Source organism: Gavialis gangeticus, unplaced genomic scaffold, assembly GCF_001723915.1.
Source record: "Gavialis gangeticus isolate Ggan-Ray unplaced genomic scaffold, GavGan_comp1, whole genome shotgun sequence".
In the NCBI taxonomy this organism is placed as follows: domain Eukaryota; kingdom Metazoa; phylum Chordata; order Crocodylia; family Gavialidae; genus Gavialis; species Gavialis gangeticus.
Genome location: NW_017729004.1, coordinates 36,674,059 through 36,690,022, shown reverse-complemented (window position 1 = coordinate 36,690,022; position 15,964 = coordinate 36,674,059). Strand labels below are relative to the sequence as shown.

General features: G+C 38.5%; 1 protein-coding gene across 5 annotated transcripts in view; it reads right to left on the bottom strand.

Moving 5' to 3' along the window:
• MPP7 (membrane palmitoylated protein 7) overlaps positions 1-15,964 on the bottom strand; it is a 306,910-nt gene that overhangs the window by 129,803 nt on the left and 161,143 nt on the right. For all 5 annotated transcript variants that reach the window (XM_019508234.1, XM_019508235.1, XM_019508237.1 and 2 more), the window contains exon 5: positions 14,590-14,670. In XM_019508234.1, coding sequence (XP_019363779.1) covers positions 14,590-14,670 — 81 coding nt within the window. The remainder of the gene's footprint in view (positions 1-14,589; positions 14,671-15,964) is intronic.

The following is a 15,964-nucleotide window of genomic DNA, read 5'->3' as shown; positions in this document are numbered from 1 at the left end:
ATAGATAATGGGCTCAAATAGCTGCAAACAATGGGCAATTTTAAGTGGATCAATGTCAGAATGGAAGGAGGTTTTAAGTGGAGTCCCACAGGGCTCTAGCCTAGGCCCAGCACTGTTTAATGTGCTATTAATGATTTGGATGCTGGAACAGATAGTTTCCTGAGCAAATTTACAGACAGCACAAAACTGGGTAGGACTGCAAACACACTGAAGGGCAGAAGTGAAATTCAGAAGGACCTTGATACTTAGGAAACCTGGGCTACAGCCAACAGAATAAAGTTCAATACTGGTAAATGTAAGGTACTACACCTTGGGAACAATAACAACAAACACAAATACAACGGGTGACAACTGGCTGGATTGCAGCGCTAGAGAGAAGGATCTGGGAGTCTTAGTGGATTACAGACTCGAGATAAGTCTGCAGGGTGATGCACCAGTACAAAAGGCAAATGATGTTTTGGGCTGCATTAATAAGAACATTAGGTACAAGATAAGGAGGTGACAGTGCCTCTCTACTTGGCCTCATCTAAAGTGTTGTGTGCAGTTTTGGGCTTTATATTTTAAAAAGGATAGAAAGAAGATAAAGAGGGTCCAAAGGCAGGCAACAAAAATAATAAAGTGCTGGGAAGGCAAGCCTCATGAGGAGAGGATGAAAGAAATGGTCACTTCAGCTTGTGAAAAAGACAATCAAGAGAGAACCCTTCAACTATCTGAAGGGTTGCCATTAAGAAGAAGGAGAACATGTTTTCATCCATTGTTGCAGAGAAGGATACAGCAATGATTTGAAGTTGCAAAATAGGTTTATATTGATATCAAGAAAAACTTTTTCACTGTTAGAACAGTGAGGAAGGGAAGCTGTGGAATCTCCAAACTTGGAGGTTTTCAAGAAGAGGATGGATACGCATTAGTCAGGGATGATCTAGGAGTAGTATACTCATGCTCTGAGAGCCACTCTAATTAAAGCAACCTGAGCATTTTGTGTATCAGCATCCCCACACTTCAAAACAGCAGTGGGGATGCTTTATTTAAAGTTCGGTGAACAAGCAAGAGGGAGACAGCAGCAAAGAAGCCTGACAAGAGAAATATTAGAAGAGATGAGAAGGAGTAATAGAAGAAGACATTTAAGTGAAAACTGTAACAAGGAGTGGCAAGAACAGATGCAGCAACTAACAGACAAGAAGAATCTGTCACATTAGCTGAAGCAATCAATTAGGCCAAAAAAATCCAGACACACAGCAGGAGCAAGTAATAAAATAATAAGCAAGAGAAACCTTTAAGTAGCTGAAGAAATGGCTAAAGAATGGAACTTAATGAACTGAAGGCAGCAAAGCCAGTAAACGAGTCAGAAAATGACTAAAGAAGCTATTTGCAAAGCAGAAAGGTAGTAAGATTCCATCGAAGGGTGGGATAGTGTCAATTTGTTAACAAAACACTCCTGGGATAAAATAAAAGTATTTGCACTTAATTCTTTCAACACTGAATACAAACATCAAGTTACAGAATTTAGCTACCATTAAAAGGAATTAATGTATTAGCTATATCATACTGTAAATATCTAACAGAAAACTCTTGAAACTAAAGGGAATAAAACTGAAGCCAGAGCTATAAACATGTTCCTCAGATCATACCATGAAATCCGTGGACCTAAAATTTCATGAGAAATTAGGTATCACTAGATGTGGTACCCTCTTCAACAAGAACATAACAAGATATTCTGTATATTTTGGCTATGACCACTTCAAAGTTGCAGTGCAGGATTTCAGTGATTAAGTCTGTACAAAAATAAAATAATTCTCTATGCCTAAAATGGTCAGAATAATATCCTTGACTTGCATTCAGGTTCAGTCTTGCATACAGAGCAATTGAAATTTCCCCCCAATTTGTTTTTGAATCATTTGTATGACTCGACTATCAAAATATTTAAAATCCATACTGCATGTGTGCGTTTTTGTGCTTTCTGTGTTTATCTGTAATATATTAATATACTTGGCATAGCCGCATCTCATTTGAATCATTATTAAGTATATATTACTTTTTCCTCTTAACCATGTTGGATTTTTAGTTCTGAATATATGAACTTCCTTTCACAAAAGGGTAATTTCCTTGCCTGAAAATGTAGTTTCTTCATATCAGATCCACCAATCTGAACTGATGGGTTTACCTGCAGCTGTTAGTCAGACTGTAACAGCCAATAGAAAGCTAGACCTTTCGCATCTTCAGACTTTTACTTCCTTTTGCTCATTGCCTGGAACCCCTGGAGACACTTCCAAAGTCTAACTATTCTCAGTGTCCATAGAAACACGCAGCCAGTTCATGTCATCTGGTAAAGGTGTTAATATTCTTCCAGATGGCAGCCCTATGTTTTTCCTCTGTTGTGGCCTCTCCCTCTTCTGCTCACACATGGCTATTATCATGGAAGACTAAGCCCTGATTTTAAACCAAAAATGAAGAATTCCTGAATAATATGCTGTCACGGAGTACCCTCGGGTGGGGGTTGGAAGGGGTTGCTTGCTCAGAGTCCCAGTAGCCTTGTCTGGTATCCAAGTACCCCTTAAAGAAAGGCAAGGCCTGGCTTCCAAAACAAGGGGGGAGCCTAAGCTCCTTCCTACTCTGAGAAAGGCTCCTTCCCCCACCTTTCAGTTCCTCACCCCCCTGGTTCTCCGAGGCAAGGCTGAAGGCGCTAACGCCCAGTCCTGGTTCTGAGACAGGGACTCCCCCGCCTCGAGGGATGCAGAGCAACCCACAGTTCCAAGAAACAGATCCGACCGTTGCTTCAGTAAAGGCATTGACTGGGGCAAAAAGGTCACCCAGCCAGAGGTTCTCTCTCTGCTCTGTTAAATTTACTAACCAAAATATGTGTGTGTGTACATATAGATACATACATGCATTGAAATATAAATAAAACATGCACATACTTTGGTTAATCGATAAGGTGCAAATCTACCCTGACTTCTACTTAACTTCAGACTGACATATCTAAGTCTCTCACCCCCAAAGATACTCGGTTGTCCCCTTTCCAATCACTCCAGTTTCCCAAAGCTTCTCTTCTCTCAGTTCCTAGACTCTTCTGGCAGGACCTGCCAAGCTGTAGTTTTCCAGCCTTCTCTGGACACCTCCTGGGTGCTAGCCATCTCACCTTTGTTGATATGTCAACAAAGCCATTCAAGGCTCTGCTGATGTGACAGGTCCAGTCAGCCCTGGCACTTAATTCCTCCTTCTCTGTGCACATCTTAAGGAAGTAAACTGAGTCATACAACATTAGAATAATGTGAATACAGTTCACATCGAAATATCACAATACAACCCATAGTCCCTCACATATGCCTCTTAACTTTGCAACCAGATTCATTTAGTTTCGGTGTTCTTGAGGTGTGAGGGCCCCTTTAAAGTATACTCCCCAAACATAAATAGATGTTCTGTATGCTCAAAATCATTTGGATAAGAAACAAACCAACTTTTAATAACCTGGTAATGTGTGAACAGGTCCTATTTTGAAAAACAAAAGGTCTTTGCTGTGACAGTGTGCATCTTCTTCTTTGAACCAAATCTCCTGAGGAAAAGCAATAACCACTAAGGAAAAATAAGAGCAAAGATCATAGTTCTTCATACAAAAACTTGCCTCTCAGAAAGGATGACGTCAATTATCTATACTACCTCTTTGCTGAGCCCAGTTCTGGTGCAAAGAAACAAGCTCTGCAATACTTGCTCCATCTCCATGAATGCTCAAACTGAGCAATGAGATGATGGGAATGGCTTTGAAGGATCCTAGGCTTGCACCCTGGATCTCCAGATTAATCAGGCCAAGTCATGAGGCTTGAAGACCACACCCCCCAAGTCTCTTTCCCCCCACTCCAAAAAAAATTGTACAAGGAGGTGAACAGAGATTGGACCCAATTCCTCCTCAAAGGGAAACACTAAACCCTGAAGAAATCCCTCTGTGACATGTATATAAATTTAGCTGGAGAAGTTACACAGGTAGAGTGTTAAATGAACATCTCAGCTTTTAAAGTAATATGGTTCTTAACAAAATTATTTTTGTCTGCTTTGATTTTTGTTTAATCAGTCAGTAAAACTTTCAGTGTGGAGAAACAATCTCACTAAAATCAGCTACTCTTCTGGCAAACGGAAAAATAGCAAATACTGCATCTATTTAAAAAAAAAAAAAGCAAAATAGGCATCAAATGCAATGGATTACAACCCATTAAACTAAGTACTAGGTGAAATAATTAAAAATTGATGGCTATAAAGACATCAGCTCTGGTAAACACATAACTATCAATTATGTATTAAAACTTTTCAGCAGGGTCAAAAAAACCCAGGCTATAGCAGAAGTCAATCGTTCACAAAGCCTTTCAAACTGCTTGCGATAAAGTTCTTGACAGTGATGAATAAAAATACTCCCTAGGTAATCAGGGGAGAAAAGTACAGTGCTGGCATTTGTTAGAAACAGGTAAAGACACAGATAAAGACCAGGAATACACATCCAAATATCTACATGGAAATTGCTGTTAAATACACTCAACAATGATCTAGATATGGGAAAAATGGTAAGGAATACTGGAAAAACCAAAGTGTATAGCTTTCTATGAAAGAAGAGGCAGTTGAAAGAAAGAAAAGCTACAGGAAGAATCAAGAGGAGACAACCAAGTTTCACTGACAAAAAAGGGAAAATAGATGTAATCTCCCTTTAAACAGATAGTCTCATTTCTGTATAATTACTATGTTTTTCCATTTTTACTAGCTGAGCAGAATTATGCCTTGATAACAATGTGATTTTACCCTGCATGATTTTTGTCTTCCTAAATTACTAAATATTTTCTCACTGTTACCAACCATTTACATGGTATATGAATGCCATCATTATGTGCATGCAATACAGTATTCAGTACACAGGTTAGTACTGGGTAATTCATGTGGTAGAACTAGTTTTGTGCAACTGAAGAGTTTCTTTGAGTTGCTTTTCAAATCCTCTGTTCTCCAATGACAATCTGCCTGGCTTCACTTTTGGTTTTAATATAGTTGGCTTCTAGGGACAATTTACATTTCCATACCTCAAGACTTGCAACAGCTCAGGCTGCCCAACTTTGAGCAATTAAGTTATTTCATGAAAAAGGGCTGATAGTCTTCCTAACTAATGAGCTGGTCTTCATTAAAAATACATTTATCCTGTATTCTTGCTTCTCCTTCATGAACACCATGTGTCCCTGGAGGCTGGGGGGGCATGGTGAGCTCCCGCAGGTGGCAGTGGCACTGTTGGTGGCAAGCAGGGAGCTCCTGCAGGCGGCTGCAAGGGTGGTGAGCACTGACCAGCAGTCGGTGACCACGCACAGGCTGGCAGCAGCCAGCAGCAATCATGGACTCTCCGCAGACACCACCGGCAGCGCACGGGGGTGGCAAGCAGCAACTGCCCACAGGCGCCGTTGGCAGTGTCAACAATCCCTTTTCACAGGGAGTGCACCGTCATGCTCAGGAGGTACACATGCACCCGCATGCACCCCCTATGCCTTACCAATGCTCTCCTTCATACTGTTAAGCGTTTATTTTATCAGCTCCTAACACATTAGGAATGCACCGTGATTGCTTGTTGACGTCTTCTGACTGCTACATACTCAAATTAAGATATTTATTTATGTTTTATTAAAGCAAATTTATGCTTTCCTTTCTCAATACTACTTATATACTCATAGTTACACTTTCCCAAAACAAAACACAGCTAAGCAGCTTGATTCAAATGCCTCCAAACCAAAAGTAACAAAAAACAAAACTGTAAGGAGTCTCTTTAAAATGACACTGGACATGAACACAACAGAATGAAAAGTAAAGAACTAAAACTGATAAATTTAAGAACTAGCTTCTTCAAGGTTGCCAGAATGGAGGGGAAAGGATCAACACAGAACCACCCACAAATAATTCTGAGTTAAAGTTCTAATGTCTCTACTTTTCATAAGTTCACACAGTTTTAAGACTAAAAGGAACTATTATGAACTTTTTCTCTGATTTCCTACATAACACTGGCTGTAGAACTTCACTTACTAATTTCTGTAACAGGTCCTAAAACAGTTATTTCTTTCCAAGTAGCAGAGAGATGGATTCAGATAGCACAGACTATGAATAGCACACAGAAAGAATCTAGATTCGATTACTAAAGATATCAGTGGATCAAAAATTCCTTCTATATCCAGGTGACCTCTACTACAGAACTAGTAAAGAGCCATTTAAAAATAAATGCATGAAATGTGTGAACACAAATTTAATCCTTTGCTTTAAATCACCATAATTCTTCTCCAGATAAGAAAAGATAGCTAGAAGGGAAGAGCCTCCCCATCTCTTAACATTCAGAACTGCCTCAGCCTCCAAGCTGACTGGCTGCAGGAATGCTGTCTGTTCACTTAGAAGTGACAATCAAAACACACTGTAGAGCTCCATGTCAATTATATAAAAATGAATGCACAACACATTTTCAGAAATATACAGATTTCTTCTGTAAGTGCTAATGTTGCAATAAGTCATCTGAAAATTAAGATGGGTACTTTGTAGGCAGTGCTATCACCCCTTGTGACGCAATTTTTCAAGAGAAGACTAATTAACATTTTTGTATAAATAAAGGTATAAAAGGTATAAATAAATCAAAACAAACCAACCAACTGCAAATAATGAAATAGTAAGTACACATCTCATATATACCTTTGTGCTGCATACCAGTGGCATGCCTTTCAGACTTCGTTTTAAAGCAATTTGGGGGGGGGGAACCCAAAAAAACATACAACTAACGAAGTTTAATAAAACTGTAAATTCTCTGAACAGCTTTTTTCTATAAAGGTTGTCTATGGGCAAGTCAATTTTAAAGTATTCCCAGAGCTGTCTGTATAAGAGTGGTTTTCCCTTCACTCTGCAAGTTATCTTAAAATTACTTCCAAAATTCTATTCATTCTAGAGTAGCAGAAGTAGCCAAGAAAAATACTTTAAGAATGTCCAACGCTTGTTCTCAGTTTAGCTACAGGTACAATTTCTGAAATGTTCCAAATAGTTTAGATATTCTTTTACCTTGCTACATTCAGATTACCTCGTGCAGTTGTGCCTCGTGCCCTTGCTTATGTTTCTGCTTTGCCCTTCATGGGAGAATCAGGCAATCCTTTCAATGCCCACAAACAGTATGCAAAGAATTCTCCTGGAGGTAGTCAGAACTATCATGGGAACTCTTAGGGACTTAGAAAAAAGTCCAAATTCCTCCAAAGCAGAAGAGATGGAAGCATCCTTCAAAATAATTTTCAGCACAGTGGCTTATACATTTAAAATAATTAGTAGCACTGCTGGGCAACCACAACAGAAACAAATCAAAAAACAAACTGAACTCACCCTGACAGAAACTTATTTAGAAAGTAAATTCTTAATTATCATGTATATGTAATTAGGTATGCAATTTCTGTTATTACGATCCAGAGTTACATACGAGTGGAATGTAAACGTTCTCCAGGGAAAGAAAAGGGATTAAAATTGCTGTCCATTCTTTGTGACAGAACAACCTTTCTGGCCTGAAGGCAGAGTAACAAAGTTTAACAGCCTGAAACATTAAGTCCCATAGTATTGTTTTAGTTTATACATTTCAAATTATTTTAAAAATAAAAAGGTAAATTACACTTTCATGCCATAGCTCTAAACCAAAAAGAGCATAGCTCTGCCAGCTTGTTAGAGAAGGAATGGAGTTATTAATCATGGGGGTTTTTTATTTTATTTTATTATTATTATTTTTATTTTTTTATTTTTTTTTTTTTTAAGTAAAATGAAATATAAATCGAAAACTTAAAAAAAATTGGAATATCCATATGAATATTCAGCTTTATATTATACTGACTTCTGCAAAGTGTTTAATTTTGTATTTGAAAAGCATCCCCATACTTTCAAGGAATTCAAGCTTTAGGTAAATATCATGCCAGTTCTCAAAAGCAGAAAGATACCCACCATACATGATACATTATCTCTTCTGGAAAGTATCCCAAGTATAAGTCTGGTTCAAGAAATAAAAGTTTCTTTTATGTATTATTTTACTGGTATAGGTCTAGTGAATGAAGAAAACCTATGCAGGTTAAACACTTGCTAGTTAAAAAAACAACACCCTGCTCCCAAAAGACATGCCTTATACTTATAGTTGTAGCATGTGTCAGGTTCCAGTTTAATAGCGCTTCTGTTATCCTTTTAATCTTTCTCTCATTTCACTGCTGCTCTAGGATCCCACTCCTCTTCCCCTCCTTTCTATCAGCCATGACACTGCTGTCACAGTACGTACTTGATACTGACCATGTGATTATAAACTAACTAACACATATTACTAGCTGGTTGGGCCAGGTCCATTGCTTTCCCTAGTGAAACACAGCCACCTAATTTTGGAGCCATTTGAACACCAATCACACTAGACTCTGTACTTTCCATAGAATTGTCAGTCCACTACAGTCTCCTTTCAACAGAGATTGTTTCCCATAAAAAACCCACCAAACCTTCTACCATTATGACAGTGCACAGTACATGAAGCTTTATTTTATCTACACTGGCATTGTCAGTGTGTGTGCGTGCGCGCGTGTGTGTGTACACACAAAATCCAAGGGGCATATGAGTGTGCATGTATTTTTATTTAAAAACACACACATGCACACACATGAATGGATATCTTTATAGACAAAACAAAGTTTTGTTTTGGTTCTTTTTAATTAATAGTTTGGGTTTTAGTTTGATACCTGTATAACCTGTTAATGATCACCATCAACTAGAATTGCTCACCACTATATTTGAGTTAGTCTCTAGAAAAAAGGATGTTGGTTATCATCAAATTGCAAAGGAAATTGAAGGGTTTGCTTCATATATAAAATATATATAAATCATGGACACCAGTTGTGTGTTGCACATAGCTATATTTTATAAAGGCAGCAAGGAAAGCACCTGCTTAGTGTTTCTAGTCAGCACCCCTCCTTCATAAATGTAGTGAATATATAGTATACACGTAGACCGAATTATGGAAAATTTTAGTTGCATTTCACTCTCATACATACAAAACCATATCAATTCAATTTAAATCCAAATCCCTCAACAAAACTAGAATGTCAGATGAATTTTTTTAACCATCTTCTTGCAAGGTCATCCTGTAACAGACATTAAATATATCTAATTCATGGCATCACATCAGGACAGGAGATTCTGAGAAAGTCATTAAAGAACTGCAAACGAAAAGCTAGTAATTGGATAGAGTATTCTTTTTCCAGACAAGCTGGGAATTAACACCTTCAAATACAGTTCATTATCCTTAATTATACAGAATGAAACATCACTACAAGAACCCCTTTCATTCTTGTTTAACTGAAGTAATGACACGTGCCATACTACTAACCAACTGAAAATGGTGGTGGCTAGCTGCCGGTGATATGAACTAATTCAACACAAGACTATGCTAACAAATAGGAAAGGCCAGCTTCATTTTTATTAAATAGCTAAAAGATAAAATCTAAAAGGTAGTGGGAAGAAAATCCCTTAAAATAACCAGTTCTAGGAGACCTTGTGTGTTCATGAGATTTCCTGTTACAGCAGCAACTGCTACCTATCTTTGCTTTGTGATAGCTAAACAAGGCCCTGGAATAGCTATGAAAGCTGCAAAGATAACAGGCCTTTAGTCTAACTCTGATGCTTAATCTCTTGCTGGCATGGGTCAAATGAGCAGCTTGGGGCTGGTTTGCAGGCCGAATCTGGCCCTGCACCACCTTCCATGGCCTTGAGCTGAAGGATCAGAGCCCATACTGCCTCCAGTCAATTCTGTATCCCTGGATTGGGTCCCAGACCACCTCCATAAATGGATCGAGAGTGCTATGCAGCCTGTGGGGCTCCCCATAAATCCAGAAATTTGGCAGCAGAGAAGCAGAAATTTCTGCTATTGCTCCCCAGCCACCAAATTTTTGTCTGCAGATTTTACATTCTCTTTTGCACATAACAGGCAGAAACTGTCTATACTGTATTACTCTCATATTAGTGCTCATAGCAATTTCCAGCAGCAACTTTTGGGGAAAAGTGTGTGCTGGATGTTAAAAATATAATAATGCAATGCATGTTAAATAAGCCTTTCAAAACCCATTAAATTAGTGCTTCTTTCTAGTTGTTTTGAAAGAAGATAGAAGGTAGTGGAATCTCACATAAATCTGCCATGAGAGAGGCAAATATTTCTTAGGATGATATCTTTTATTGGACCAACTATGTAGTCTGAGAGACTCAAGGAAGAATGTCTTCCATTCAAAAACGTGTCTGTGAGTTTCTCCCAGCCACACAGTTGGTCCAATAAAAGATATCACCCTAAGAAATCCTCACCTTACATAATTTCTGGACCATCACATCTACATCATCACTCTTACATTAACATTAACATACATCTGCCATGCCAGATGTGCATGATAGGACATAACATTTTTGGAATCCCTGATAAAAGTAATCAGGTCCTTATTGCACATCTGCTAGTACAGGAGGTCCAGGATCAGGAAGCGGGAACCTGGACATCCATGCCCCAAGACCTTAAAGGGTGCTGGGTGTCCAATACCATGCTTCCCACAATGCCTTTTCATCCTGGAGTACAAAAATCCTGGGACTGGCTAACATTATAACAAAGCAAAAGCTGCAAGACTTCAGCAAAACTTAGTACACCCTATAATGCAATATATACATGAATGGAAATAAATCTCAGAGTGCTTCCATTACATTTAAGGTAATCGTCATATCTCACTACTGCAGCTCATCACATATTGTAGGCCATTTGCATGTGGTTTTTATAGTAGTACAGCAAATAAGGTTACATTTTCCACACAAGTAAACAAAGGAAAAGCAAACCCTTCAATTCCCATTCTAATTTGATCATAACCAACATCCTTTTCCAAAAGACTGTAACTCAAAGTGGTAAGCAATCCTATGTGATGGTGATCATTAACCAGACATTCAGGTATCAAACTAAAAACAAAACTATTCATGTTAAAAAAACACCTTTAAAACAATATTCTGCAGAGTGAGTTAAAGTGGTTTGTCTACAAAGATATCCATCTAGTTTATCAGTTTAAAAATTCTATACGAGTCCACTTCTAATTTTCTCTAATGACTGGCAAATCCATTGAAATGTCTGATTTTTGCTAGCTAACATGTGGAAATAAACCCAAAATAACATATCCCTAATGTAAGTTTTCTCTGTTTGGCAAAGGCAGTTAAATTTTAATTTAGAAGGCTTCATTATTTTTATAACATGGTTACAGAAATTGGACAGGTTTCCTGTATAGTTTTCATAACATCATCACACCTTAATATATACTTCAACATTAGATGTTTGCTGAGGTTGAATGAGAAAGTATCTATCTCCACTGAAATGATGCAGTAAACAAGCTAAGAAATTAAAAATAAGTTCTAAAGTATAACAGTATATTTTTATAAGTTAAAGACATTTATAAAATTACACATTTAGACCATAAATCACTAGTTACTTTCATTTGTGATATTCAATGTGTGTGAGCCATGTTCACATGGTTGGTTCTGCAGCTGAGCTTTAAATCTGTATCACCAAGCAAGCACATGGTCTTCCTTCAACCTATTATGCTTGGCTCTAATCCATTCCATAATATCCTACACAAAGAGGAACAAACCCACTTGATTTCTTCCTGGAGCTAAATATGCTAGTGTGCTCCAGGGTTCCATTTTGATCAGGAGAGATAAGCCGTGTGTAGATGAAACGAGGGGTGTGTGTGTACAACACTTTAAAGCGGTCTAAATGCTTTTGCACCGCTTTAATGGTTTTGGTGTTTGCATGCCTTGGCAATGTATTGCGCATTAATTCCAACCTCTGTAAATTCAGCAGCGTAATGTGCCCTAAATGACTTGGGGTGCAGCAAACTAAAACCTCTTCTTTGTGGTTGGAGAAAGAACACAGCACTGAACACCATGAATTTGTCAAAGTTTAAAAACCAACAGAAACAAATATAGTGATCTTTATGATCTGCGGGAGTTAGAAGTAAACAGAGACTCATGCATCTTTTAAAATAAAATTTAAGTTTGTAATATACCATGTTCATCTGAATAATTCAGTTACTGAACACCTCTACATTTATATCTTGCTAACTAATCCTGACTAGCCTTCCAAAACCACTTTCCCAGGTCTGCTCTCCTCCTTAGCCAGGCCTGCAGAAACACAATTTTAAAAGTACATCTTACATGCAACCTGACAGTGCAGGGATTACATTCTGGCTTGAGAAAGGCAGGAAATACTCCTGGTGGCTCCACCTAAAAGTTAGTTATAAACTTGGTGAGCAGAGAAATCTCTCAGCAGAACAATAATGTCCATTTATGGCATGAGACAACTCTTACATAAATTTTAATAGTAAAAATGGTGCTGCAACAGTGGGAGGAAAAAAACCCCAGTTACTTAAATGGCTTTTAGCTCCATGAGAATGCTGTTTTATAGAACAGTCTACCCCAAATGTCCAGAGGCAGGGAAAGAAAATGCCTGCCCACCCCTCAGCTTCAGGGGTCTGTATTATGTACTAATATGGAAGGGTAAGACTGAGTCTTTATTCTTTCCCTCTTTGCCCTGGAATGAAGTAATCAGCACAAGTCATTACTATTCCCCTTTACCCAGCCATTCCTTTCTTCCACAGCAAGAAAAGATCTTTGACTAGCTTAAGACAGTTGTTAAGTATCCATTTAAAAAAGGAAAAAAATAACTGTTGAAGGAAGACCACTGAAGAATATTTTACTAAAGCAGTTCCTAAATGCCCAAGTCAAGGACTGAATTAGGGTTGGAATACTGTTGTAACCAGGATGGTCCAAGAAATATGAGAGAAGCTAGGGTTTTAGTATTTTATTGGACCAACTATATAGGTGGGAAAGATATTAGACAAGCTTTCAGGGACTAAGTGTCCTTCTTCAGGTCTGATAAAATGCACTATACTATTATAACTCTTTATGAAAGTCAATATAAATGCTTTAAAAACAATATCAGTGGGCAGCTGTTAGACTCATTTCATTAAAACTTCAACATTGTAAAACATGTATGATCTACCATAGTAAAACTTCAGATCTGTGGACTATAACATGCCAGCATCTTCTGCATGGGAAGTTGAACATAACATGCCATTAGTTCAAAAGCTTGCCTAACATCTTCCCCACTGTGCAGTTGGTCCCATTAAAAAACAGCACCAAAAAAACTTGTTTCCAGCCAAGGACTGGTACCTTTTCAAGGAAAATGACAAAGTCATGCAAAGAATAAACAGCCATAATACACTACATTAAACCAGAATGATTTTGTCCCCTGTTATTGGCTAATCATGTATGTAGGTTATCAATTTGATACTGCCTCCAAACTAAAGCTTAGAAAAAGCAGAAAACTAATGAACATCTATGCATGATCTAGTCATAAAAGTAGCACTGATGTATTACATCATTATAACTCTTTTTGAAAGATGATGTTGCCTCTTAAAACATATACATTCAAGACTAGTGAACAGTTAGACTCATTTCATCAATGCTTCAATGCTGTAAATTGCATATGATCTACTATATGTATGTAAATACATAATAAAGCTTAAGAGTCTTTGGTCTTAGATGTGCCAGCTTTTTCTGAATAGTCAAATTGAGCAAAATTTACCATAAAAGCCTACTTATTACTTATCACTTCTGAGCAAAGCAGGTTGTCACCGTGTAATGATGAGGTGTAGAAGAAGAAATATATGAACACTGAGCCCATAATGCTCTGTCTTCAGTCTTGGACCAGTTTAAAGGTACTAGGGCATCTCAGTTGTTGAGCTATGGCCAATGAACAGAACTAAGCATAAGGATTTTAAAGAGACAACTTGGCTAAAAACAGCAACTTCTGCTCCTTCACACCAAAGTTAGTATTAACTAACAGCTGTTAATTCATATGTGGGAAAATGCATGTATGATGTACTCTTTCATCATATAGTGGGAGGAGAGAACAAATTGAAGGTACATACTTAGTTTCACCATAGCACATTGTCAGTTAAACAGAGGTGAATCCACACAGGACTTTCTATGGAATCTTATGGGTTTTTGTAAGATAAAATGCTGATTTTGAGGTATTTGAAAAATTATACTAAGTTCATTTCCCAATACATAAAGCCCTATTGATGCATGTTCACTATTTTTAAATGATGTTCTCTATAATCACCATGAATCAAAAAACAACTTACAGTTTAGTCACAGCTATAATTTTAATGTTTTTACAACTTTACTGAGGACATTTAAAGAAAAAGATATTTGGGGTTTAATTTTCATACTACAGCTTTTTTTTGGAATAGCCAATTTTAAGTAACCAAATCCTCTCTCCTGAAGCATCTTTGCAAATTTCATTAACATTATAATAAATTTGTAAATGTTTTGTGAATTTCATAAACATTATTAATTGCCTCTCTCTGTTGCATATTTTTACTATTAACATTGTGTTCTTTCATAGAAATATTCATATATGTAAGTAACTTAAAGCAGACAAATTCCTCAGAAAGGGGGAGGAGGGAAGAGAGAAAAAGTGTGTATGTTTGTGTGTACTTTGCAGGTGTAACACTTCCCCACCTTGAGATTGGGTTTTGACAGCAGTTTCAACAGCTCTCTGATCTCACTGCTCAATGGTTTGCTCTGTAGCTCCTCAGCCAGCTGTGAGAGAGATTGAATTGACACAAAGAACATTAGCAAGCGCATTGTTTTACCCAATGCATCAGTGACAACTGAGAATCTATCTCGTTCAAGGTTATTACTTTCCAGTGTATTCAAACAGAAGCCAGCATGAAAAAAACCAGACTATCAATCACTGAGCTTCTTTTCTGGCCCTCAGCTGACCAGATTTAAGACAGGCCTTTCGGCTCAGTTTAACTCAAGTAATCGTATCTGGCAACAGTGCAGCCAGATCACATTCTGATTTATAGCAATAAGGGCAAATCCCAGCACTTCATTTAAGTGAATGGTCCTTTGCTTGCAGACAAAGGACTGCTTGTAAAAACGACTGGATCAAACTCTGACACTGTCTATAAAAAACAGCTTCTGAATGAGGTGGTGAAATCCACACTGCTTCCAAAAACCCACAGTAGCTGTGCTGTTTAGGACTGGGGTAGGGAAGCTGAGTGCCCTACAGTGCAAGCAATCTAAACTTTTAATTATGTTTACTCATAAATGGCAAGCAGTTTGTTAAATGTAAAGCAGGTTAATCACGATATGGTCTGTAACAGGTCACCCACCAGCTATTCAAGTCACCAAAATGCACAGAGTATGCCCTACCAACAAGATCAGTAATTTATGGTTGGTTGTGCTACAAAATTGTGAGTTTCATAGTTTCTAGGGTCAGAAGGGACCTGAGCAGATCATCAAGTCCAACCCCCTGCAATGGCAGGAAAGAGTACTGGGGTCAAACAACCCCAGCAAGGTGTCCATCTAGCCTCCTCTTAAAGACCCCCAGGGTAGGAGCCAGCACCACTTCTCTCGGAAGTTGGTTCCAGATCCTAGCCGTCCTGACAGTGAAGTAGTGCCTCCTGATATCTAGCCTAGATCTACCCTCTGCCAGCTTGTGACCGTTATTCCTGGTCATTCCTGGCAGTGCTCGGGGGAACAGGGACTTCCCCAGTGCCTGCTGGTCCCCCTGACTAGTTTGTAACAGGCCAGTAGATCCCCCTTCAGCCTTCTCTTGTGGAGGCTGAACAGGTTCGGGTCCCATAGCCTCTCCTCGTAGGGCCTGCCCTGCTGCCCCCTGATTATGCAAACGGCCCTCCTCTGGACCCTCTCCACGTTATCCACATCCCTCTTGAAGTGTGGCGCCCAGAACTGGACGCAGTACTCCAGCTGTGGCCTGACCAGTGTCACATAGAGGGGGAGGATCACCTCCTTGGACCTGCCTGAGATGCATCTGTGGATGCATGACAAGGTGCAGTTGGCCTTCCTGACTGCATCCCCACACTGC